This window comes from Amblyraja radiata, chromosome 31 (assembly GCF_010909765.2).
Source record: "Amblyraja radiata isolate CabotCenter1 chromosome 31, sAmbRad1.1.pri, whole genome shotgun sequence".
Classification (NCBI taxonomy): domain Eukaryota; kingdom Metazoa; phylum Chordata; class Chondrichthyes; order Rajiformes; family Rajidae; genus Amblyraja; species Amblyraja radiata.
The window spans coordinates 23,466,493-23,492,560 of record NC_045986.1 but is presented as its reverse complement, the minus strand read 5'-3'; the positions used below and the strand labels follow the sequence as shown (position 1 = coordinate 23,492,560).

The following is a 26,068-nucleotide window of genomic DNA, read 5'->3' as shown; positions in this document are numbered from 1 at the left end:
TGTTGTAAGTGCAAGGATCTTGATCTGACCATGAAGGTCTGTTGTCCTGGATTCCGGGATTCTGTTTGGTTCTTACTGGGTTCCCAGTCTCCACTTACAGATAAGGATGGTTCAGGATTAGGCTTATTATTGTCATGTATTACTGAGGTACAGTGAAAAGCTTTGTTTTGCATGCCATCCAGTCAAATCATATGTTACAATCAATGCAATTTAATACAATCGAGCCAACCTCAAGTACAATAGGTAGAGCAAAGGAAAAGAGTGCAGAATAGAGTGTTCAGCATTGTAGTACAACTGTTCCATAGCCAGTTGTAGAGCCAGAGTTGTACAGGCCCTTCGGCCAACCCAGCCATGCTGACCAAGATGCCCCACTAAGGTAGTCTCATCTGCACACATTTGACTCATATCCCTCTAAACCTTCCCAGCCTTCCACCTATCCAAGTGTCTAATGTGCAAGTCCAGCAATACCTGTAATAAGAAAACTAATTGCAACTGATGAAACCTACAGATTCATCTTCGGAGAGGGAATGGTTAGCACAGTAAATTTTCTTTTCACGTCTGTCTACAAACTAGCTCACCATGACTCTATATATCGGTCAGGTGCAGGCAAATGAGACTTGCTTAGATGGGGCATCTTGGTCAGCGTGGATGAGTTGGGCCAGTTTCGGTGCTCTGTCACTCTGTGACTCTAAGGTGGGAGCAAAGTCACTGCTGGCCACAGACGTCCAAAACTAATTGGATGGGGATGGCGGATGGGGAGTGTTCATTGAGGAATCACCAACACGTGAGGCTCTCAGGTTCTTTGGCCGGATGAAGCGTTCATTACTTGTCCTGACACTGGGAGCTTGAGCCTCAACTATTAGGAAGTATGTACGATCAGTTACACTGTTAGTCAACAATGTGAATATCAGTTTAGAGGAGGTCGTAATGTAAAAATGATGAACTTGCCTCCACGTCTGTCTGTCTGTCTTTGGGCAATTAGCTCACTAATCCTCTCCTTATTAAGATACTTTTAAAAGGCACCAATTTGGCCATGCCTTACTTACATGATCTGTGGATTATTGTGACTGGGTGGTCAGTGGTGGTGTGGACTCAGTGGGCTGAAGGGCCTGATTCTGTGCTGTATGATTCTGTGACAATATTGTTGTTTCAATTAGTTTGTAGTTTAGTTTAGAGATACATTGCGGAAATAGGCCCTTCGGCCCACTGAGTCCGCACCAACCAGCGATCCCCGCACATTAACACTATCCCACACACCCTAGGAACAATTTATATTTAACCTACAAACTTGTACATGTTTGGAGTGTGGGAGGACACCGGAGATCCCGGAGAAAACCCCTCGCGGTCACAGGGAGAACGTACAAACTCCGTACAGACGGCACCCGTAGTCAGTATGGAACCCGGGACTCTTGAGTTGTGAGGCAGCAACTCTACTGCTGTGCCATCGTGCAACCCTACTGTGCCAATCTACTGTGCCTCTACAAAATGACATAATATATTTACCCAAAGCTTTGGGCTCAACGGACTGTACCCCAGCTTATGGAAGTACCGTTCAGAAGCCTGATAACAGAGGAGAAGGGACTGTTCCTGAGCCTGGTAGTGTGTGCTTTGAAGCTGACATTCCTTCTGCCGTACAGGAGCAGGGAGAAGAAGGAATGACAGGGGTGGGACACCTTTGATTGTGTTGATGGGCAGTCTGGTCTATGTGATGGACTGAGCTACATCCACAACTCTTTGCAGAGTTGTTCCCAAAAGAATCTGAGATGCAACCAAACTGCACTAGATTGGTGTATCCATGTAAATGGACAGCAGCACACTGCATTTATCAATGTGGACATGCATTGAAACACACATGTACATGCACACGCACAGGCAAATTAATTCCAACAGTGGCCGGTATTTAATGCAGCACTTCCACATAGACATGAACTCTGTAGTATTGCACTCATATGTCTTGTCCTCATGAATGGACCTGGTTAATGACTGTAGAGCTTGATTCTGGGAGCTGCAACAAAAAGAAGGGGAGACTAATAGCAAACTTATGGCAATACAACAGCAGCAAAGGTTAAATAAGCCAAACGCTTCACAGATTTCCGTGTGCAGCCTCCAAACTGGTTGGGGAAAATGCTGGCTGCTCTGATTTCCCACCCCACACAGCGGAGCCACAAACGTATTCTGCAGTGGATTTGTTGCAGTTGCTTGGAGCTGGGAAGCATGTTGTGGCAACAGTGCACTTAGCACCTTGTGTAGCAATCCTTGGCTGGCAGACGGGCCGCAGCAGGTGACTCTGTGACACTGCCTGGTTTCACAGCAGAAACAACTAGCACAGCTCTGGGACACAACTGTACTAAATGCAAACAAATGGGGCCCAAGAAACCCTGAGGTAGTATAAAGCTAACACTAAATTCTAGAGATTTTATTACTAGTATGTAAACAGACCTGATGAATTTCATTGCTCATGGTGATTGAATAAATAATCGGTACTCTATAAAATCCAGTTAGTGCTGTTTATGTATTTTCTTCTACGAAGGATTTAAGGTCCAGTGTTTCTCAATGTGCCTCAGTGTGTTGCTTGCAACAGTAAAAGAATCAGTCAACGATTAGTGGGACAAATTAAATCCACCAGTCGTCATTTGCACGGTATTTTTTTGATATCATTTTCAAAGAAATGGCTTTGTATTGTCTACATTCATGCCACACCCATCTCTCCACCCAACCCACAAAGCAATCCGTACAGATTAATGTTGAGCAAGGAAAGCTGAACTCTAGTACCTTTCCTGAGCATTCAGTGTTGTGCAGAGTCTATCATTAGGCTGCACCCTTATGGAAGGGGCGGTGGTGAACTAGCACAGTGGCTCAGCCTCAGCACATTGACTTACAAAAGCAAAGCTTATCAATGGACTCCTTCTCATTGTGCTCAGGCATTTCGCTGGGAGGTGTCAGGAATGCACACCAAGCTCTACTCCACAGTAAGGAAGCGAATATCAGGAAGTTAAACCTTCTCGTAGTACATGTGAAACTGGCCAAGTCTCCAAGGGTGAATGGTAGTGCAATTGTAAAAGTGACGAGCTACCGAAGTCTGGCACAGCGTAGGGATGAAGAAGGGACTTGACCCGAAACGTCACCCATTCCTTTTCTGCACAGATGCTGCCTGACCCGCTGAGTTACTCCAGCACTCTGTGAAACGTCACCTATCCATGTTCTCCACAGATGCTGCCTGACCCGCAGAGTTACTCCAACATTTTGTGTCCATCATCAGCCAAAAAATAGGTGCATTCAGTTTTTAGAAATGTCACTCACGATATAGATATATCTTTGGCAAAGCTGCAATTTTACTTCGGAGTCACGCGAGTGACTACGTGAAGAACCCCGCCAGGACGCATGCGTGTCATATCGCTTTCACGCTTGCGAAACGACAGGCGGGGTGGAGCGTTCCCCCGCAGCGGTAAGTTTGAAACCGCGACCTGCAGGTAAGTGACTTACTCTGCGGTAGTTTTTTGTTCCCCGCGCTGTTTTACACAGGAGGGGAAGCTGGACAAAATAGTGTCCACAAGTGCTGCGAGTGAAGCTGGCTGGGGAGGACCGCAAAGTTGCGGGAGCCAGCAGCAGCTGAAGGCACAAGCCCCGTAAGTGGGATCACACTTACACATGAATTTATCATGGAAATCACAAACGTTATTTTTTTTAAATTCAACTGGATGGGGCAGCTCTGGCAGTATAGAGCTCTACCAAATACATAATCATATGATCATACTAATTGTGGGCATAACTTTGGAGTTGGCCAAACTAGCTGTAACAGCCACCATACAATTGGGTGAAAATGGGATATGAGTGTTGCCCTAACGTTGCTAAGGAATTGGTCTCCAGCAACAGCTCTGTCCCTGCAAAGACTGACGCACAAAACAGTCATGCTGATGGCTTTGGTCACGGCACTAAGGGTACAGTCGTACATAAGTTAAGGCTGGACTATATGACTTCTTCAACAGGAATATAACGTTTCATATTACGAATTAGTCAAACAGAACAGACCGGGATCATCAGGCCTCAAAATAGAATTTAGGGATTACCCTACAGATATCGTCTCTGTATAATAAGACAATTATTGTTATATATGGAGAACACCAAAAACATCTGAGGCTATGAGATGGCACTACTAATCAGCCACAAACAACCCACAAAAGAGTGTCGGTTCAAACTATTTCCAGATGGCTGAAACAGGTTTTAACAACAGCTGGGGTGGATACTAACATATTCAAATCTTATTCCACCAGGGCTGCAGCTACATCGGCAGCTATGGAGTTGGATGTACCAATGGACCAAATCCTCGAGACAGCAGGATAGATAAGGGGAAAATGTTCCAACTATTCTACCACAAACCAGTAATTAAACCTGGAACTTTGCAGAGTCAATTTTAAGTTCTGTAATATAATTTCACCCCATAAATAGGGGCTATAATTTGTTGTTAACAATTTATCATGGATTTCAATGTTGGATTCATGTCTAAACATGTTAACACAATTCCTCCCACAGTCAATTAAGGCAGATGTGATGCATGGACTCGTTTCCACGGCATGAAATCACAGAGCTTTGAAATCTTCACGTAGTCACTCACGTGACTCCGAAGTAAAATAGTATGGATTAAACGAGAACTTACCAGTTCGAAGTTTGATCGTTATTTTATGAGGAGTACGTTGAGGGAATACGTGCCCTCCGCTCCCACCCTTGATCATATACTCAACTGGTATTTTCTTCTCTAATCTTACTATGTTCAGTCATTACAGTTATCTGTGATTTCACACCGCTGCTTTGAAGAATGACACGCATGCGTCCTGGCGGGGTTCTTCATGTATTCCCTCAACGTACTCCTCATAAAATAACGATCAAACTTCGAACTGGTAAGTTCTCGTTTAATCTTACTATTTATTCTCATTCACTCTCAGCAGATGGTGTTAAGCCTCCTTCATGAACCTTTGAGCATGTGTAGTGTAAGTACTCCCACAGTTGTGTTGGATAAGGTGCAACTATTGCATGTCCAAGACATATCACAACGTGTCATGAAGGGGCTGCTTGCACATGGTGGGGATGCCATTCATCTACTGCCCTTGCCCAAGGTGGTGGATGTTGAGGGCTTGAGAGATGCTTTCTATAGGCTTTAGAGATACAGAGTTGAAACAGGCCCTAAAGCCCACCGAGTCCATGACAACCAGCGATCACCCCGTACACTAACCTACACACTAGGGACAATTTACAATTTTACAGAAGCCAATTAACTTACAAACCAGTATGTCTTTGGAGTGTGGGAGGAAATCAAAGGAAACCCGGAGAAAACCCACGCAGTCAGAGGAAGAACGTGCAAACTCTGTACAGACAGCACCCATAGTCAGGAACGAACCCGGGTCTCTGGCATTGGAGGGCAGTAACACTACCGCTGCGCCACTGTGCTGCCCCTAAAGAAGTCAAAGAAGACTTGGAAAATTCACAGCTGTACATCCACTCAATGATGTACACTCTGGTCACCGTGCTCAGGTGGTGGAGAAAGTAAATGTTTAAGGAGGTGGAATAGTTACCAATGCGCTCCGCCAATGTTGCCATGACTCGAAGCTGAACTACAGTTCAATACACAAGGTGCATTGGGTAGACAGAACACCTACTCCCAGATCTGCCGCTTCATTTAACTTTAACTCAAAGAAAACAACCTGCAAGGTTCAATGGCTTCTGTCTCCATTGTGTACAAAGGGAAACACTATACATGGGACCTTCTTCAATTCTCTATTCAATGAGCTGTAGGCAATGACTGCAAGAGGGCACTTCATACAGCCCAGCATTAGCATGGTGCTTATTTGCCTGCTGGTTGATAGTGTCAATAGTCTGAAACATTTCCTACTAATTACAGGACATACTCATACAATATCTAAACAGAAAATGCCAGAACTGACCAGCATATCAGTTAACATCTGAGAGAGAGAGACAGGTTAGTATTTCAGGTTGCTGATCATGCATCATAGCCCCTGTCTGTTCATGTTAATAAGTAGTTCATAATATATTCAAGAATTAGGCCATTCGGCCCATTAAGTCTACTCTGCCATTCAATCATGGCTGATCTATCTTTCCCTCTCAACCCCATGCTCCTGCCTTCTCCCCATAACCCCTGACACCCACACTAATGAAGAATCTGTCAATCCCCGCTTTAAAAGTCTGCAGGGGAATCATCAGTGTTCGGGCAGTGCACGGAAGAGATTTGGATAAAGTCAATTAAAAATATCCAGATGGGTACGGCCTGAGCTGTACTTTAACGACTCCCCACTGCTCATTGCCTATTAACACAGCAGATGCAAACCTGCATCTGCCTTCAGGCACCTCCAGTGAGCTATTGATTGTACTAAACTATGCCGTGTTTAAATGTTGCACCTTCCGTGATCCAGTTAATTTAAGACGCTGTTGATCTCTCATTATGGGTTGTTAGGCCAAGGCCCAGTCCAGGAGATATACAGGTCGGCACAGTGGTACAGCGGTAGATTTGCTGCCTTACAGTGCCAGAGACCCGAGTTCCATCCTGACTACGGGTGGTGTCTGTACGAAGTCTGCACGTCCTCCCTGTGACCGCTTTGGTTTTCTCTGGGTGGGCTGGTTTCTTCCCACATTCCAAAGACGTGCGGGTTGTAGGTTAATTGGTTTCTGTAAGTTGTCCATAGCGTGTAGGATTGAACTAGTGTACGGGTGATCATTGGTCAGCGCGGACTTAGTGGACCGAAGGGCCATTCTCGACGCTGTATATCTAAACTAAACTAAGGTCCAATGTCTCTGTTGGGAATATGAACCGTGAAGCTCTCTCTGGTGCCTTGATCAATATTTGCCCCGAAACAAAGTCACTAAAGTACATTATTTGATCATCCCCAATGCAATCTATGGAATCTTGGTATTCTGAATTAACTATTACAATCCTACAAGAGTAACCACTGTTGAAAAGTACTCAGTGGCGTCTGATATGCTTTGGTAACTCCTGAAGTCATGAAAACTCAGATTTGCACTACAATCTTGCACCATTCTGCTGATAAACACTTGTCGTATTTATTGTATTATTTATCACCACCGTTTACTCTGTGACTTTCATGCAAACAAAGAATTTCACCATGGTGTATATAGAAACATAGAAACATAGAAAATAGGTGCAGGAGTAGGCCATTCGGTCCATCGAGCCTGTACCACCATTCAATATGATCATGGCTGATCATCCACCTCAGTATATGACCATATACTAATCTGAATCTGATCAGTTTCTTCATCGTGTAGGAGGGAACTGCAAATGCTGGTTCATCCCAAAGATAGACACAAAAATACTGGAGTAACTCCGCGGGTCAGGCAGCATCTCCGGAGAAAACGCAAAGATGACTTTTTTAAGGTTGGAATCCTTCTTCAAACATTCTCCAGAGATGCTCCCTAACCCGCTGAGTTACTCCAGCGTTTGAGTCTATTTGTCTATCTTTCTTCATTATCCCTTTCCTCAGCAGATATTGCCTGCTGCCTGGTCTATGGTTCCACAAGGCCTGGGTAATGCCTGTCACATCATTCCTTGACGCTGTTCTTATGTAAACTGAGACAATTAATGCCAACTGCACAACTGTAAGGGAAGCTGCCGTTGAATTTGATGCTGCCCTTGCCCTGGGTCTATATACACACACGGACACACACGCACTGTGTGTTGCACCATCAACCAAGGAAGATGGTGATGTCCTTTCCCCTTTCCAGGTCCAAATGTAGGCCTTGTTCCCCTGCAGAGAGAGACATGCTAACAAGCGCGGACGGACCACTCCAGCTCTGCCCGCTTAGCTCCTCACTGGGCCACGCATGAAGCAGCAGTCAAACCCGATTACAATCTCAGCCAATAACTTGCCTTTTTAATTTAATTAGCAAAAATAACCCATGTCCCACATGATGATGGTTAAATTGCTTTGGGCAAATGAATCCCATTTAAAAGCTGCCAAGGACATGAAGTACTGAACAAGCTGATCATTCAATAATCAACTGTTCTGATGGTGATTCCTCCCCGAACAGATTAAATAAAAAATACTTAAAGCTTATGTTTTTGCTTTCCGGGATGGTCATTAAATCTTTCACTGTACAAACAACTTCAGGTTTTGAGTCTCAATGCAGTCCGTGGAGTTTGCTGAAAAACAAGCTGTATAACAAGCTGAGATCAGGTCTTAAAGAATGTTATTGCTACAAGATGTTTTGTTTTATTCCCAACTGTTTGCTCCATTCTTCTGAAACTGGTGTTTCCTCCTGAAGTTTTGGACCTGCTGGAATATGGTTCCTGCCTCGCGACTGTTCCACACATTAACCTCTGTGCTGCTGCAACATGGCTCCTTGTGCCATTGACTCATTCTGGGAGGTGTTTTCTCCGGTGGCAGTGATGGTCTGTGTGATAACGGCCCACTGCAGCCAGTGTTACTCTGACTGGGTTGACGTCCACATCCCACTGGGATATGACTCCACTTCCCCAGTGACTCCCAGGATATCTGGTTTCCCCGTCCGTTCTGGTCCTGCTGGCGTTGTTTCTGACACTCCTCCTTGGATGCAATCCTGCTTGATTCAGTGATGTTCCTTCAGGGATGTGGTTCCATTTGGCCAGTGGCAGTCCTGTTGCGAAGAGCCGCTTGCCAGAGATTTTCCTGTCGAACGTGTTATCTCAGTGACATTCTTGCAGAAATGTTTAGTTTTGTTTGGAGATGCAGTGCGGAAGCAGGCCCTTTGGCCCATCGACTCCACGATCTCCGCACCAGTGATCTTACATTGAGCTTCCACCTCAGAAACAATTCAATCAGCTCACCTGATCTTTGCTGAAGCTGATCTTCCACACTGGCCTGTGTGTCGGCCCTGCTCCTGCCAAAACAGAATGGCACTTCTGTGATTCACACTCCGGAATATCATCTGGCTATTTATTCTTTTAGCATTTCCTTGTTCATTTCCTCTACCTGCTTCAATGTGTGAACTCGAGCAGTAAGGTTAAGTGCCTGTTTGACTGTGGATGTCATCATAAGGAAGTCCAAACCCATTGTTGTTTGACAAGTGCATATGCAGTTTTCTGTCAGGGGTTAGTGAGTGAGTTCAGAAAACTGCACTCTGCTCATTTGCAGTAACACAGATCACTTCTCGGTGGAGCAAATGTTTTATTCTTGCTCTTGGCATTTTCTGAGCAGGAACACTCAGTCGCAAGGCCAATTTGTACCGAGTCGCTCAAGTTCTTTCCCTGCTCTCCCAGCCAGTATGTCTATCCATCCTCCTGTGCCTTTCCTATTGAACTCCACACACTGCAATTCCCCATAATCTGCAGAAATTACTGGGAATATTCTGCAAATCAGGAAGCATCGGCAGATGGAGAAAATATACAGGGGCTAACATTTCAGCTCAGTGTACGTCAACCTGAAACATCTCCACAGCTGCCCTATAGGGCCAGTGCCGTCAAACGCTCAACATATGTTAACCCACTCATTCCTGGGATCATTCTTGTACACCTCTTCTGGACCCTCTCCAGAGCCAGCACATCCTTCCTCAGATATGGGGCCCACAATTGCTCACAATACTGAATGAACACAATGAGTTGAATATGCCTTAGATGTTTCTAATTCAGTGAGGGCAGCATGAAATGGATGTCTTCACTAGAGTGTTCTGGGCCCAGATTTGAATATTTCCTTGTGAGGGTGTCCAGAGGCAGCTGGTATCAGTTGAACTGCGCCTCATTGTCAGCACCACCAAGGAGGCAGAGGGAAGTGAATGAGTGGGGAGGTATGTTTCCTGCGTTCACCTCATCTACTATCACTGACATCTGAATATAGACCCTGTGTACACAAACCTTGCAACTTCCCCATTGTAGTCATAGAGTCATTCAGCATGGAAACAGGCCCTTCGGCCCAGCTTGCCCATGCCAACCAAGATCCCCATGGATAGACATGGACAGGACAGGTTTGGAGTGATATGGACCAAATGCGGGCAGGTGCGACTAATGTAGCTGGGACATGTTGGCCTGTGTGGGCAAGTTGGGCCGAAGGGCCTGTTTCCACACTGTATCATTCTATGATTCTATCTGCACTAGCCCTACCCGCATTTGGCCCATAACCCTCTAAACCTGTCTTATCCTTGTACCTGTCCAAATGCCTTTTAAATGTTGTTATAGTTTCTGCTTCAACTACCGCCTCCGATAGCTCATTCCATATGTCCACCGTGTGAAAAGGTTGCCCCTCGGATTCTATTAAATCTTTTCCCCTCTCACCTTAAACTGATGTCCTCTGGTTCCCGGTTCACCCGCAGTAATTACTGCGATGAAGCTGTTCCCGTTCTGCAGCAACCTTTCTCCCAGTTGTGGCATTAAGTAGTAAGTGGGGATGGTAATGAGAGCCTGGGGAGTAATTGCTGGTTGCCAGAGAACTGCAGAGCAGCAATTCAATCAACTGCTTCTGATTGTAACCCATGCCCCAAGGGCAAAACCCAACATTGAAATAGCTTTAAACACACTGCCAGCTGCTTGTTCATCTTTATTTCCTCTGCCATTTTCTCCCTTCCTTTTCTGATTTTTACCCGGGTTCATTCCATCCCCTGTGACGTGTCATTTAAGTGGCTATAAGCTGAGCTAAGGACAGTGGTTAGAACCAGGTCCTCCTCTGCTCTATCCTTTATTCGAGTCCTTCAGTGTTACTGGAGGACAGATTCAACAGCAACTTTGAAAACTGGGCAACTCCTTGTAAAGGGAAAGTATCCACAGCTGGGCTACGAAGAGTAAGGGGGGAGAAGGACAACTGGATGATGTTTTTGTAGCTAGCTCACGTTGGATGGATTGAATAACTTATTTTGGTGGGGATACAAGAAAATGCAAATGCTGGAATCTTGAGCAAACCACAAAGTGCTGGAGAAACTCAGTAGGTCAGGCAGCATCTGTGGAGGGAATAGACAGACAACAATGTTTCAGATCAGGACCTTTCGCGGGCCTGGCAACTGCTCCTCTCTCCCATCGGGCAAAAAGTATATAAGTGTGAAAACGCACATCTCCAGGTTCAGGGTAGACAAAAATGCTGGAGAAACTTAGCAGGTGAGGCAGCATCTATGGAGCGAAGGAAATAGGTGACGTTTTGAGTCGAGACCCTTCTTCAGACTTCAGGTTCAGGGATAGTTTCTTTCCAGCTGTTATCAGGCAACTGAATCATCATACCACAACTAGCGAGCAGTCCTCAACCACTATCTACCTCATTGCTGACCCTCGAATTATCTTCGATCAGACTTTACTGGCTTTATCTTGCACTAAAGATATGCACGTTATTCCCTCTATCATGTACCGGTACACTGTAAATGGCACGATTGTAATTATGTATTGTCTTTCCGCTGACTGGTTAGCACGCAACAAAAGCTTTTCACTGTACCTCGGTAACGTGACAATAAACTAAACTAATTAACTATGTTGACAACAGCTCTGTACCTTTCATTGGAGGTCACTGGATGAGAGGCCAGGAGCAAAGAGTCCAACCTAAAGTTCTGATCATCCAAAGCCTGGACACGCACCTGATGCAGCCTCGGATAAACACTTTGCATGCCTCTCTGATCAAACTAGGACTCTTCCTGACCCTCTGAACCCTGTCATGCACTGGAGTTGGGGAATCAGGAGATCAGGAGATCAGGAAGTTGCCCACCTTCCAGCTTTGTCCAGGAATTAAAAATTACTGTCCAGAATGGAAGTAAGAATTGGTTGTGACGCATTACATTGATGATGGGAAAATAACCTGTTTGAATCATAGTCGAGAATTACTCAATCTGGTCCACCTGTCCTTGATCTGAAGCATTGGTTTATTGTTCAATTGGTGTGGTAGGGCAGTGCACCACAGGGGTAATGGAGGCAGAGTGACTCCAGCCAGGAGCTCACACAATGACACTTCCAGGATACATCCAGCCAAGCCTCAAAGCCCTACTGTAGCCTCTGATGTCCATCTGATGAATGGATCCATGAGGTCCCGCGTTTCTTGCTGCCCTTGGTTCCAGTCAAATACTTGTCCCCAATGCCACCGCAGTGAGATTAGATACACTGATAACGTTAGCACCTTTGGAGATAGACACAAAATGTGGAGTAACTCAGCGGGACATGCAGCATCTCTGGAGGGAAGGAATGGGTGACGTTTCGGGTTGAGACCTATCCAGCTGAGTTACTCCAGCATTTTGTGTCTATCTTCGGTGTAAACCAGCATCGGCAGTTCCTCCCAACACATTAGCACCTTTGGATGCGTGGCGTCACTTTTCCCCGGGGAATAGTCTCAGGTTTGCACTTCAGACAACATTTTTTAAATGTCTAATTCCCCCGTCAGTTTCTCTGAAGATACGGCCTCTCACAAGGATAGAATTCAGCGATGCGATACATCCCCCTCTGCAGTAGACCCGACCGCAGCTTGTTAGTGTAGGCCATGCTTGAGTTGTTGAAAATGGGAGAGGAGAATCAATGCAGCTGAACCCAGTCTGGGCCTCCAGCCGGCGTCACAAGAGCAGGAACTCAGGCTGGTTCTTCCAGTTCTGGGCCAACAAAGCCTTGTCACTGCCAAACGACAGCAAAGGCCAAGGAATCTGGGGCCCACCTTGCACAACTGGGTTCTTTATCGCAAGAGTCACCGGCAAAAATAAAAGGGACTATTTGGATGCAAAGAAAATTGAGTTAATTTCTCAGCTCACCATGAGCCTTAAAGGTTGCCTGTCTCCAAATGGATGGCCTGTCTCTTCGTGATGCAAATAATAGAGTAAAGCAGGTGTAAGGCCTGAACACAGACCAGCTGGATCTGACGGATGTAATTTGGTTGCTGTGGGCTTAAATGTTAAATCCCTGCTGCTCGGGATGAATGCTTCTCCTCTGACGCAATGCTGGAATAAGAATGTCGCGCACTGTATGGAGCGGATGCAGCCGCTGAGGTAATGGGAATGCCAGCTGTTTTAACCCCTTCCCAGCTACATGTTGCCAGCTCAAACCAGCGCCAAGCTGAGCCGAATCGCAACGTTCAGCCAAGGAACGAGGAAACAATGTGTGCGATATGGTTTCGCCTTTCTTTTTAATACGGAACGGGCAGGCGCCGTAAAGTGGGGTTGCATGACATTTCACAGGAGAGGTTGTGTATGGAATATCACCAGAGCTCTGTGTCCCTCTCCCTGTTCACTCTGAATGCTGGAGGCCACCAGGATCAGTCAACCATCGCCTGAATTCACCGTTTTTCTCCCCAAACAAAGCCTTATCTGCTTTTCCACCGTGCATCTTAGAGTCGTAGAGTCATGCAGTCTCGACCTTCCCTTCTCTCCAAAGATGCTGCCTGTCCCACTGAGTTACTCCAGCTTTTTTGTGTCTATCCAGCATGGAAACAGGCCCTTTGGCCCAACTTGCCCATGCCAACTCTGAGTAGAACTATCACCATGGCTTTCTGCTGAGCACGGTTTCACCACTGACTGAGTATGGTTTCATTTTTTTTTGTTACATTTCAAAATAGACTTTATTCGAAAAATAAATATATACAATACATGATCCTTACTAAGCTCCATCCAACATTCTCGGAGGCTATACATACATACAATACAGTTTCCCCAAATCACAATTTTACCCCACACCCTTGCCACTCATGTGTCCCAGCACACTCATACTCAGCACTGTTTCACCACTCACCTTCACTATCTAGGTTTAACATTGACTCTACATCAGTACAATGTCACTATTGACTCCAACTGAGTACAATTCCAGTCGCCTTTCGCCAGCCTGTCTTGTGGCTGACTCTCAATGAATATTATTTCACCATTAACTCTCACTGAGCACAATATCATTGGTGGATCTTCCTAAGTACGGTAACAATATCAGCACTCACTAAGCATTGTTCAGCGTTGGACTCTTGCTGAGAATGATCTTGCCCTTGGCTCAGGTTGTGCATTGATTCACCGCTGCATCTCATGGGATGTGGTGACACTGTTGTCCTTCGCTGAGGGTGGTAGCACCATTGGTGCTTACTACTGACTGTAAATGAGCAATTAATTTAGTTTAGTTTAGGTTAGAGATACAGTGCGGAAACAGGCCCTTCGGCCCACCGAGTCCCTGCCAACGAGCAATACCCATACACTAGTACTATCCGACACACTAGGGACAATTTACAATTCTCACTGAAGCCAATTGACCTACAAATCTATACGTCTTTGGAGTGTGGGTGGAAACCGGGGCACCCGGAGAAAAACCACACAGTCGCAGGGAGAACATATAAACTCTATACAGATAGTACCCGTAGTCAGAATTGAATCCGAGATTTTGGCACTGTAAGGCAGCAACTCTACTGCTGCTTCACTGTACCACCTCACGGTTAACAGTCGCAGGTTATTTCATTTCTGGCGCTTCCTGTGTACGGCAATTGACAAAGCCCTGCATGGTGAGCTGGTACAGGATGGTTAAGGCGCATGGGATCCACGGTGGGTTGCCCAGTGGGAAGCAAAGCTGGCTTAGTGACAAAAGGCACATGCTCGTGGTGGAAGAATATTATTCTGAATGAAAGTATGTGACCAGTGATGTATCACAGGGCTTGGTGCTGCGATGCTTGTTGTTTCCGATATATAATTACAACTTGAATGTGAATATAGGAGATATGATTAATAAGTTTGCAGTTGACACAATTATTGGTGATGTTGCAGATAGAGAGATGGGTTGGCTACGGCTGCAGCAGCATATACTGTAGATCAGATAGAAAGTGGGGCAGAGCTTTGGTAGATAGAATTTAATCCCGACAGGCGTGGGGTGATGCATTTGGAGAAGTCATATAAAGGTATGTGTGTTCAGTAAATGGTAGGAAGCGAAGGAATGTTGCCTAACACAGTGACAACACAGGAAGATGGGCTGGTGAAGAAGCCATATGGCACACTTCCTTTCATAGGTCGTGGTGCAGAATGTACAAATTGGGACATAATGGACAAAACAAGGTGGACAAGTTGGGCAGAAGGGCCTGTTTCCACACTGTGAATCTATAACAGATGAGACTGCACATGGAGTATTGTGAGCAGTTCGGGTCACCACATAAGAGGAAGGATATGGCAGTGCTGGAGAGAGAGAGAGAGAGAGAGCATAGGATGTTGTCTGGATTAGAGGACTTTAGTTTATGGAGAGAGATTGTATAGGTTTAAGTGTTTTCCTTGGAGTGAATGAGGGTGACCTGACTATGTAAAATTATAAGAAGCATGGAGAGGGTAGATAGTCGGAATCTTTTTCCCAAGATAGTGATATCTTCCTCTATCGTTAGAGGAAGAAGCTTTAAAGGCGATTTGAAGGAAAAGTTATTTATTCAATGATTCAATGATTCAATTCCATGAATCAATTCAAAGCAAAGCTTCAATGATTCAATTCAATGATTTATTGATTCAATGATACTTCATTGCCATATGTACCTTGGTACAGTAAAACGCTTTGTTTTGCATACAACCTGGTAAAATCCTGTCGCAGACCTCACCTAGGCAGTACACAAGTGTGGCCACGTCCTGGCACCGACAAAGTTGCACGGAGAGTGATGATATACGGAACATGTAGGATGGATTGAAATCTTTGCTACGTTGTCGTCTGTCAGTTATTAAAATATCGGGGTAGATAATTATCATCGGTCCGTGGACAGGGATGGATCGGCAAAGTCAAATGGCCTCAGTCGTTCTACACATCAGGCATGGCTGGAAAATGTGTAAGAAGGAACTGCAGATTCTGGTTTAAACTGAAGACAGACACAAAAAGCTGGAGTAACTTAGCGGGACAGGCAGCATCTCTGGAGAGAAGGGGTGGGTGCTGGAGAATAACCGGGTCTTTGCACCCCGGAAAACTGGGCTGCACAACGAGTGTAAACGCAGAAAGGATGTTTAAGGCAGCAATGGGGAGCAGCACAGTGATGCTGTGAAAGGTGAGGAGTGGCATTGTACAGAGAGCAACTGTGACTCCTTCCCAATTTGCACGTGTTCAAATACGTCCCGTATCTCTTTTCTTGAGAACGCTTTTCCTTTTTAAACGCTTGCTTCTGCTGCACCCCTGGTGTGCCTGCTTCACATGCTCAGCTTGACTGAGGGCTAGATCTTGGTTTCCTTCCTATGTATTTGTCTAATGGTTGAAACAGAACAAAATAAAATATTTATAGGTTGACATAGCAACCTAAATGCTGTTGTGGTTTTAAGACCATCTTGGAGACAGTGAGTAAGAGTTCCCCTACACCTTGATGTAGAAAGCAGATGAAGCATTTGGTTCTCAGTGGAGGTGAGTCAATACATAATGGGCAGCAACTTCAAGGCCAGTAAAGATTTCTTCAATCCTTGCTGCACTATTGAACTGCTTGACAGTTGGATAGAGTGGCATGAATTTCTGACAGATATTGAACCTGCTAACAGCTAGTGTGGTGGCAATGGCACAGAAAACTCACATCTCCGCTCTGCTGCTCCCTCTTCACTGAAGAAAAATGGTTTTGTGATGCTCTGCAGTGCAAAAAATGGGCAACGAAGGCATTAATACCACGATGACTGAGACCCATCACCTTGGATTCACCAGAGATTGCTTGCAGCAATAGACACAAAATGCAGCAGTAACTCAGCGGGACAGGCAGCATCTGTGGAGAGAAGGAATAGGTGACGTTTCAAGTCAAGACCCTTCAGACTTAACAGTGCAGGGGCCCTTGTGTTGGGAAGAGAGTGGTTGGAGGGAATAGTCTGACATAGAAACCCCATTGCCTGCAAAACTGAGAGAGAGGAATGAAGAGGAAACCTACAATTGAACACAACTGATAAAACTAAAGGAGATTATTTGCACATTGTGTGAATGTGGAATAGGCTGGTCATTTATTTTACATCACCCTCCATTTTTATTTCCAATTTTAGTTTGGTGTAAAGATACAGAGCGGAAACAGACCCTTTGGCCCACCGAGTCGGTGCCGACAAGCGATCCCCGCATACCAACTCTATCCTACACACACTAGGGACAATTTTACCTTTTTTTCTTTTACCAAGCCAATTAACCTACAAACCTGCACGTCTTTGGTGTGTGGGAGGAAACCGGAGATCCCGGAGAAAACCCACGCAGGTCACGGGGAGAACGTACAAACTCCGTACAGACAGCACCCGTAGTCAGGATGGAACCCGGGTCTCTTGCGTTGTGAGGCAGCAACTCTACTGCTGTGCCATCGTGCCACCCTACTGTGCCAATCTACTGTGCCTCTACAAAATGACATCATATATTTGCCCAAGGCTTTAGTCACAACGGGTTTCAAAGTCACTTTGCTGGTGTTTTAGGAATTATCTCCTCCCTGACACTCGGAGCACATTTTTTTGACATCAGAATGAGTGACAAAACCTGGACATAAGTACATTAAAAAAGATGGACACAATAAGCTGGAGTAACTCAGCGGGTCAGGCAGCATCTCTGGAGAAAAGGAATAGGTGACGTTTCGGCTCGAGACCCATCTTCAGGGTCTGAAAAACGGTCTCGACCCGAAACTTCACCTATTCCTTTACTCGTGTCGCACTGAGCTACTTCAGCCTTTTGTGTCTATCTTCAGTTTAAATCACCATCTGCAATTCCTTCCTACACATTAAAAAAGGAGTTGGCCCCTCAAGCCAGCCCCTCCTATGCAGTGCGATCATGGTTGCCCCCGGCTGTACCAGATCCCTGTGGCCTGCAATGATCGGCCTTGATGTGGGAGGGAGTTTTCTTAAAGCTGCCTGACCCGCTGAGTTTCTCCAGCCTTTTGTGTCAATCTCTGCCTTGGTGTGTTCGGCTGGAAGTGATAAACAGTGCTTTGACGGCTTAAAACATGCTTCCAGCTTAAAAGGGATAAAGCTAATAGAGGTAGGCCTTCGACTTGGGCATGAACTTTTCATTCTTACTTTCACATTCCAGCATATGATAATTAGATCAGCAGGCAATCTCAGCATCAATTGCCACCGGTAAAACAGGTGTGAATTTTGTGCGCAGTTTTGGCAGAACCTGCCAATTACTCAACCAGAAGAAAACAAAACAGCAGCTTTTGTATTTCTTTGTCAACACATGGAGTGGGGCCAAGGAAAGAGCGTTCACGTCGCGGCCCTGTTTCAACCAATCTTTCCACCACCACGCACAAGAAGCACAAGAAGCGCAAGACAGACACCATTGTGCAGATGCCGAGAAGTGTGTTCAGCTCTGGCTGAACAACTTCTAATCTTGTGTGTGGACTCAATAAGAAGAAGAACACATGGAGTCCAATTTAAAAAAAAAACTGATTACTGTAACTACTTTACAGGGTGCCACAGTGGGGCAGCTGGTAGAGTTGCTGCCTCACAGCGCCGGAGGCTTTGGTTCGATCTTCACCTCGGGCGCTGTCTGTGTGAAGTTTGCACATTCTCCCCGTGAATGCACGGGATTTCTCCCTGTACTCCGGTTTCTTCCCACAGGCCAATGATGAGCTGGTTTGTAGGTTAATTGCCGTCAATACAAAAAATGTCCCTAGTGTGTAGGGAATGGATGCAAAAGTGGGATGGATGGGTGACGTGGACTCCATGGGCTGTTTCCATGCTGTATCTATAAATGTAACCACTTTACCTTGTTAACAAGGGTAAAGGGGATTAGACTCACTGGTGAGAGTGGCCCAAGAAAAGAGTGCACAACTCTTAATAAGGGCGGCACAGTGGTGCAACAGTAGAGTTGCAGATTTACAATGCCAGAGACCCAGGTTCAACCCTGACTACGGGTGCTGTCGGTACAGATTTTGTACATTCTCCCCGTGACCTGTGCGGGTTTTCTGCGATGGCTCCAATTTCCTCCCACACTCCAAAGACGTGCAGGTTTGTGGGTTAATTGGCTTGGTTTCATTATAAATTGTCCCTAGCGTGTGAAGGATAGTGTTGGTGCGCGGGGATCGCTGGTCGGCGCGGACTCAGTGGCGGAAGGGCCTGTTTCTGCGCTGTATCTCAAAACCAAACTAAACTAAAGCTCCAGGGGAAGCAGATTATAAAAGGAGTGAATGAACACTTACTGAGGCCCCTTCGAATTATGGGAGGATTGCAGTTAATTACATTTCCAATATTTATTAGGCTGCATTTCCAAGCTTGAATGCCATTGTGTTTAACTGTTTGAATTGGTGCCCATGCAGAGGCCAGCCTGATTAGCTCCCAGTCAGGCAGGGAGGCTTCACTGAGGCTACAACTCTTTAGCTGCTTGTTGGGATAGAGGTGCTGGATACAACTAGGTCTACGGGTCGGGATAATTGTGATGGGATGGACGAGGCAGAGACTCGGGACAGCAATAATGATCAGTGAAAGGGTTAGGTGGACAGTCTGCTATCCAAAAATGGGCAGGGTGGCTGTTCCCATAGAAGGGGAAAGGGGTTAATTTGGAGGGTCTTGACTAAACTCTGCTGCTTCTCCTCTCATACAAGCAGTGTTATAGAGTCATAGTCATATAGCTTGAAAACGGGCCCTTCGGCCCAACTTGCCCACACCGACCAACATGTCCCGTCTACACTAGTCCCCCCCCCGCCTGCGTTTGGCCCATATCCCTCCAAACCTATCCTATCCTGTCTGAATGTTTCTTGAACTTTGCGATAGTCCCTGCCTCAACTACCTCCCCCAGCAGCTCGTTCCATACACCCACCACCCATTGCGTGAAAAAGTTACCCCTCAGGTTCCCTCCTCACCAAAAACCCATGTCCTCTGGTTCTCGATTACCCTATTCTGGGCAAGAGACTCCGCGCGTTCACCCGATCTATTCCTCTCATGATTCTGCGCACCTCTATAAGATCACCACTCATCCTCCTGCACTCGAAGGAATGGTGTCCCTGCCTGCTTCACCTCTCCCTACTGCTCAGTAATGGAAATCACTTGCCTGGCAGCCTGGAGCATCTGGGAGCCTGGGAGCATCAAAGCAGATTTGGAGATCAGATCTGAGACATACAGCCTGCTGAAAGTATTCCAATGGATGCCTATCTCCAGAAGCAAGTTGTACACCCATTCATTTCCACTTTTGTGAAAACCAAAAGTGCAGGAGTTCAAGAGGAATGGGTTACAAGTTGAGGTTCTGTCCAAAGTCAACCCACCCATCTTTGCATGGTGGCGCAGCAGTACAGTTGCTGCCTTACAGCACCAGAGAGCCAGGTTCGATCCTGACTACGGGTGCTGTCTGTACGCAGTCTGTACGTTCTCCGAGTGACTGTGTGGGTTTTCTCCAGATGCTCCAGTTTCTTCCCACATTCTGAAGGCGTGCAGGTTTGTGGGTTAATTGCCCCTAGTCCGTGTGATCGCTGGTCGGTTCGGATCCGGTGGGCTGAAGGGCCTGTTTCCACGCTGTATCTCTAAACTAAACTATATCTTTGAGCAGAGTGAATTCTCAATCTTGCATACATTTTTGTTAACATGTGAAAAGACTAATGTTCAGATCAGCTGCATATTTACCCAGTTTACAACGGTGTCGGGATTTGTGACCCAGTAGGTTGTAACTGCACCCCATTTACAGCAGGAATCAGTTTAATTACAGCTGAGTGTCAGAGAGAGTGTCCTTACATGAAGGAATTTGTCAATTTGCAGCACTTCAGTGGAGTCAGTTCCTGGCTGCACTCACAGGCCTCGAGCATTATGCCGAGAGTAAATTATTAAAACTCACAGATTAGTTAGTTACTTGGTTTAGTTTTAGTTTAGAGACACAGCGCGGAAACAGGCCTTTAGGCCCACCGAGTCCGCGCTGACCAGCGATCCCCACACACTGACGCTATCCTACACGCACTAGGAACAATTTGCAATTATACCAATTAGCCGACAAACATGTACGTCTTTGGAGTGTGAGAGGAAACCAGAGATCCCGGAGAAATGCCACGCAGGTCACGGGGAGAACGTAGAAACTCCGTACGGATAGCAACCCGTAGTCAGGATTGAACCAGTGCCTCAGGCATTGTAAGGCAGCAACTCTACCGCTGCGCCACCGTGCCATGCCACCCTCGTCACATTGCCATGTGTATTGAGGTACAGTGAAAGGCTACTGTACCTCTGTACGCATACATGGGTTATGATGAGAAAACCAAACCGAGGAGGGGGGTGGCATTTGCTTGCTGTGGTTTTGCCAGCAGAAGTGCAAACAATGCTCCAAGTATGGGCTACGTTTGGTGCAGCTGTGGACTACAAGGAATGCCAGCAACATTCTGTTGAAGCATATCAATGACCAGCAGCATGTGTCAGATACACACTCCCCCTTGCTCAGATAATGGCATCTCCGGAATTCTCTGATTCAATTATTCCCTTGTACCTCATAGCAGCCAGACATCACCATGTACTTATTGATTGTCCTTTCCCTAATAAATTAAATCAATTGCCTTCTCTAAACCATGCTCGCAGCCATGTAACAATTATCCTATGGACTGAAAGCACATGATATTCACACTGCTGCAAGCAGCTTGATATGATCTCTGTAGGATGTGAAGATATCTGTCTCGATGTTTTCATGCTGCTTCAACTGCATGCTTGTTAAATTTAGACAAAACGGATATAATCCTCGCCTACGAAAAGTTCTGATCTGGTTTCAGTTCACGGAATGACGCAGAGCAAGGGTACTGGGGACAACAGAGCTGTTATCAGAACAAGAAGGATGCTGCAAGCTGAGCGTGTTTGATTACAGTTGGGATGAAGGCACCTCAAGTGCTCCCACATTTATAATTGCAGCCTGGCCTCGCCAATGGACACCCACTGATTGTCGTAGTCTAGGTGCAGGGATCACTCTTGAACATTAAGTTGACAACAGACTTCTCCGTTGTCTTGCCAAACATTAAGGTGGATAAGTCCCCAGGGCCTGGTGGACGCTATTCCAGGATACCGAAGGGAACATGTGAGGCGATTACTGGGCCTGAACAGAGCTTCTTGTATCCTCTTTAAACTTTACAGAGGATATTAAATTGTCTTTACAAAGCCAATGTGGTTCATTTGTTCAACAAGGCAACAGGGACAAACCAGGAGATTATACGCCCGTGATCCTTACATCAGTGGTGAGAAATTATTGGAGAAGATTCTTGAGCACTGAATTTATTTGCATTTGGAAAAGTATGGCCTTATCAGAGAAAGTCAGCATGGCGTTGTGCAGGAGAGGTCCTGTCTCACAAATTTGATTGGGTTTTTTGAGGAAGATGGTTGACAAGGGGAGGGCAGTGGATGGACTCACTTCAGACTCTAGAGATACAGAGATACAGCGCAGAAACAGGCCCTTCTACCCACCGAGTCCACGCCGACCAGCAATCACCCCGTACAGTAGCACTAACACTAGTGCCAGTTTTACAACTTTACCAAAGCCAATTAACCACCAAACCTTTACGTCTTTGGAGTGTGGGAGGAAAGCGGAACTTCCCGCAGAAAACCCACGCAGGCCATGGGGAGAAGGTACAAACTCCGTACAGACAGCACCTGTGGTCAGGGTGGAGCCCAGGTCTCTGGCACCTTAAGGCAGCAACTGTGCCACTGTGCCATCACATTGGATCCATGGTGGGTTGGGTCCAAAATTGGCTTGTTCATAGAAGACAAGGTAGTAGTAGCAGTGATTTTTCTGACTGTAGGTCTATGACCACTGTGTTCCACAAGGATCAGTGCTGCGATCTCTTCTTTATTATATACATTAATGAAAACACATAGGTAGTCTGATTAGTAAGTTTGCAGAAGAATGAGGAGTTGTGGACAATGAGGAAAGTTGTGCAACTAGAAATTTGGATGGCCATTTGGCAGATAGAGTTTAATCTGGACAAGTGCAAGGCAAAAACATTTTGGGAGGTTAAATCAACAGGAAGGTAAGGGCAGGAACCTCAGGAGCATTGATGCAGGAGGGATCTTGGAGGCCAAGTCCACAGCTTCCTAAAAATGGCAAAACAAGAGGATAGATGGTAAAGAAGGCAAAAGGCATGCGTGCCTTCATCAGTCAAGTTATTGACCATAATAGGTGGGGAGTCATGCTATAGCAGTATAAAAAAAAAATTCTGAGACCATATTTGGAGTATTGTGTGCGGTATTTGTTTGCCACATTATAGGATGCTATATCCTACAGAGATGAAACTGTGCTGACCGGTCACTCCAATGTTTTTTTTACAGATCAGACGTTAGTATCAAAATAGACAGAAAACCGAAGAGTGGCACAGAGCTGCCATCCATCAGATTGGGTAAGACAAGAGTAACAACCTCTTGAATGGCATTAGATGCTCATGATGTGTCCTCCTCTTTATGAGCAAAATCAAGGGGCGACCATTTGTAATGGCCATTCTCAACTTCAGGTTGCATATCAGCTTAGCTCACCTCCCCATTCCCACACAACCTGTCCACCCTTGGCCATCTCCACTGCCACTGTGAGGCCAAACGCAAACTAGAAGAATAATACTTCACATCCCACTTGGGTTGCTTAAAACCCAAAAGTACGAACCTTGAATACTCCAATTTCAGGCCCTTGTGCTCCTTTCCCACTCCCACCAGTCCATCCAGGGTCTCTCTCCCTTTGTTCCCCCTTTCCATCTACCCCTATCCCCATCCGCTTCGATCTCCATCTGCCAACCCTCCCCCCCTCCCCCCCCCCTTACCTGGTCCCATAATCTCCAAACTCTGTCCTATCTCCTCCCCTGTATACTGGCCAGTGGCATCACGGGGAGATAGGATGGTCAAGAAGACTTTCGGCATTTTGGCCTTCATCAGTCAGTGTATTAAATATAGCGGGTTCAGTCTGAAGAAGGGTCTTGAAGAAATGTTGCCATTTCCTTCTCTCATAGATGCTGCCTCACCCGCTGAGTTACTCCAGCAATCCTTCTACCTTCGACCTTTCCAGCATCTTTCTTAAATATTAAGTATAGCAGTTGGGAAGTTACAGTATGTTACAGTTGTACAATACATTGATGAGGCCACATTTGGAGTATTGTTTTCTGTTTTGGTCACCCTGTTATAGGAAAGATGTTGTTATGCTGCAAAGGGTGACGAGAATATTTATGAGGATGTGGCCAGGACTCAAGGGCATGACCTAAAGGGAGAGGTTGAGCAGGATAGAACTTCATTTCTTGGAGTGCAGAAGGACGAGGGGTGATCTTATAGAGGTGTGTAAGGTCATGAGGGGAATCAATAGGGTTAATGCACAATTTTACGCAGAGTAGGGGAATCCAGAGGGCATAGGTTTAAGGTGAGAGGGAACAAATTTAATAGGAGCCTGAGGGGCAACATTTTCGAGCTCCAGAGGAGATAATTGTTAGAAGTACTATAACCTCATTTAAAAGACATTTAGACCATTACATGGAACGGAAAAGTTTAGAAAGATATGGGCCAAACGCAGGCAGGTGTGACTATGGTAAAGGGTCATGTGGGCAAGTGGGCCTGCTTCTATGCTGTATGACTCTCTTGACTATCTATAGGCTCTTGGCTGTTGAAGATAAATTACCTCAAGTGCAAGAAAGAAAAGCTTGCATTTACATTGTGCCCTTCAGAAAGCTCCCCCAACCTAATCTCATGGGAAGCAGCAGGTGATCTGATCATTAACCCATTGATGGTTTTTCGGAGCCTGCGGGTGCATACTGATGGCCTAGTTTCGCCAAACGCCGACAGCGACCACGTTTGACAAGCGGTTCATTTGCTGCGAAGCATTTGGGACATTCTGAGCCATTTCTTTCGCTGCCAACAAAGTGTCACTGTTGTAAGAGCGGACATTGTTGTTCAGTTTGTAGTTTTCGAGCATTGTGTTACAGTGAACATGACACTTTAATATTTTTAATCCATTACGTCTGGCACACTCTGAGCTGGCACTGGACAGGGGGGTGATTAGTTCTACAGAACATAAAAAGCTCTCCTTGGCTGTCAACATGAAACCGTGAAGATAATCAGTGAACAGCAAAACCTAATCTGTGGTCAAGTTTCAGCATGTCAGCATCCCAGCTCTGAGACCCTGCATAGTTTCCTTGTTATCGTAACAGTGAAACAACTCCTGTGGTTTAGGGTTATTAAATAACCTCTCCTTTTAAAAACCGCACCGGCCCACCTGTTGCGTAGTGTAATGTCAATCCCAATGCTAGATGTCATTACAATCTCAGAGGACACTGTGCTGAGTGCACGGTGCAAGGCGGGTCTACCAGCGATCTCTTGAACATCCTGACCACAGGTCGCAGCTCGTGAAGACAGAAATTAGTTGAATGGTGCCGAGCAGAGTCTCATCACACTGTCAGGTCTGTTCAGGTCCAATCCAGAGACTTTGGCACGAAACCAGGCTGGTATCATGAGTGCTATTCAATCGGAGGGGATATGTATTAGAAGAGTGGAACGGTGGCACAGTGGTAGAGTTGCTGTCTTACAGCGCCAGGGACCCGGGTGCCATCCTGACTATGGGTGCTTGTCTGTACGGAGTTTGTATGTTCTCCCCGTGACCTGTGTGGGTTTTCTCCGGGTGCTCTGGTTTCCTCCAACACTCCAAACACATACAGGTTTGTAGGTTAATTGGCTTCTGTTAATTATAAAGGGTCCCGAGTGTGTAGGATAGTGCTAGTGTATGTTCAAGAAGGAACTGCACATGCCGGAGAATCGAAGGTAGACAAAATTGCTGGAGAACCTCAGTGGGTACGGCAGCATCTATGGGGCGAAGGAAATAGGCAACGTTTCGGGCCGTAACCCTTCTTCAGACTAGTGCTAGTGTATGGGGTGATTGCTGGTTGGCGTGGGCCGAAGGGCCTGTTTCCATGTTGTATCTCGAAAGTCTAAAGTCTAAGCCATTCAGCCAAGCTGCTGTACACCCATACCCTCGGACGTTACAGAGCCCCCGTCCTGCTTTGAAGAGCGGGGCTATTAATTCTGGAGTTCTGCCCAATAGTTATTCTCCAACCAGCATCCCAATACCTGATTACCTGATCATTGTGTGTAAGAAGGAACTGCAGATGCTGGTTTGCACTGAAGATAGACACAAAATGCTGGAGTAACTCAGGCAGGTGAGGCAGCATCTCCCAGATTTACACCAGTGTTTTATGTCTACCTGATCATTATTCCTTGGAAGTTTTGTGCCCAGTTTGCCTGCTGTGTTTCTGACTTTCCAACAAGGACTACAATTCAAAAGTAG

The 26,068-nt window shown here is 46.0% G+C and overlaps 1 protein-coding gene across 3 annotated transcripts in view; it reads left to right on the top strand.

Annotated features, from left to right (window-relative positions):
- morn1 (MORN repeat containing 1) overlaps positions 1–26,068 on the top strand; it is a 168,235-nt gene that overhangs the window by 138,827 nt on the left and 3,340 nt on the right. For all 3 annotated transcript variants that reach the window (XM_033048111.1, XM_033048113.1, XM_033048112.1), the window contains one exon: positions 23,089–23,156. In XM_033048111.1, the coding sequence (XP_032904002.1) occupies positions 23,089–23,156 (68 nt within the window). The remainder of the gene's footprint in view (positions 1–23,088; positions 23,157–26,068) is intronic.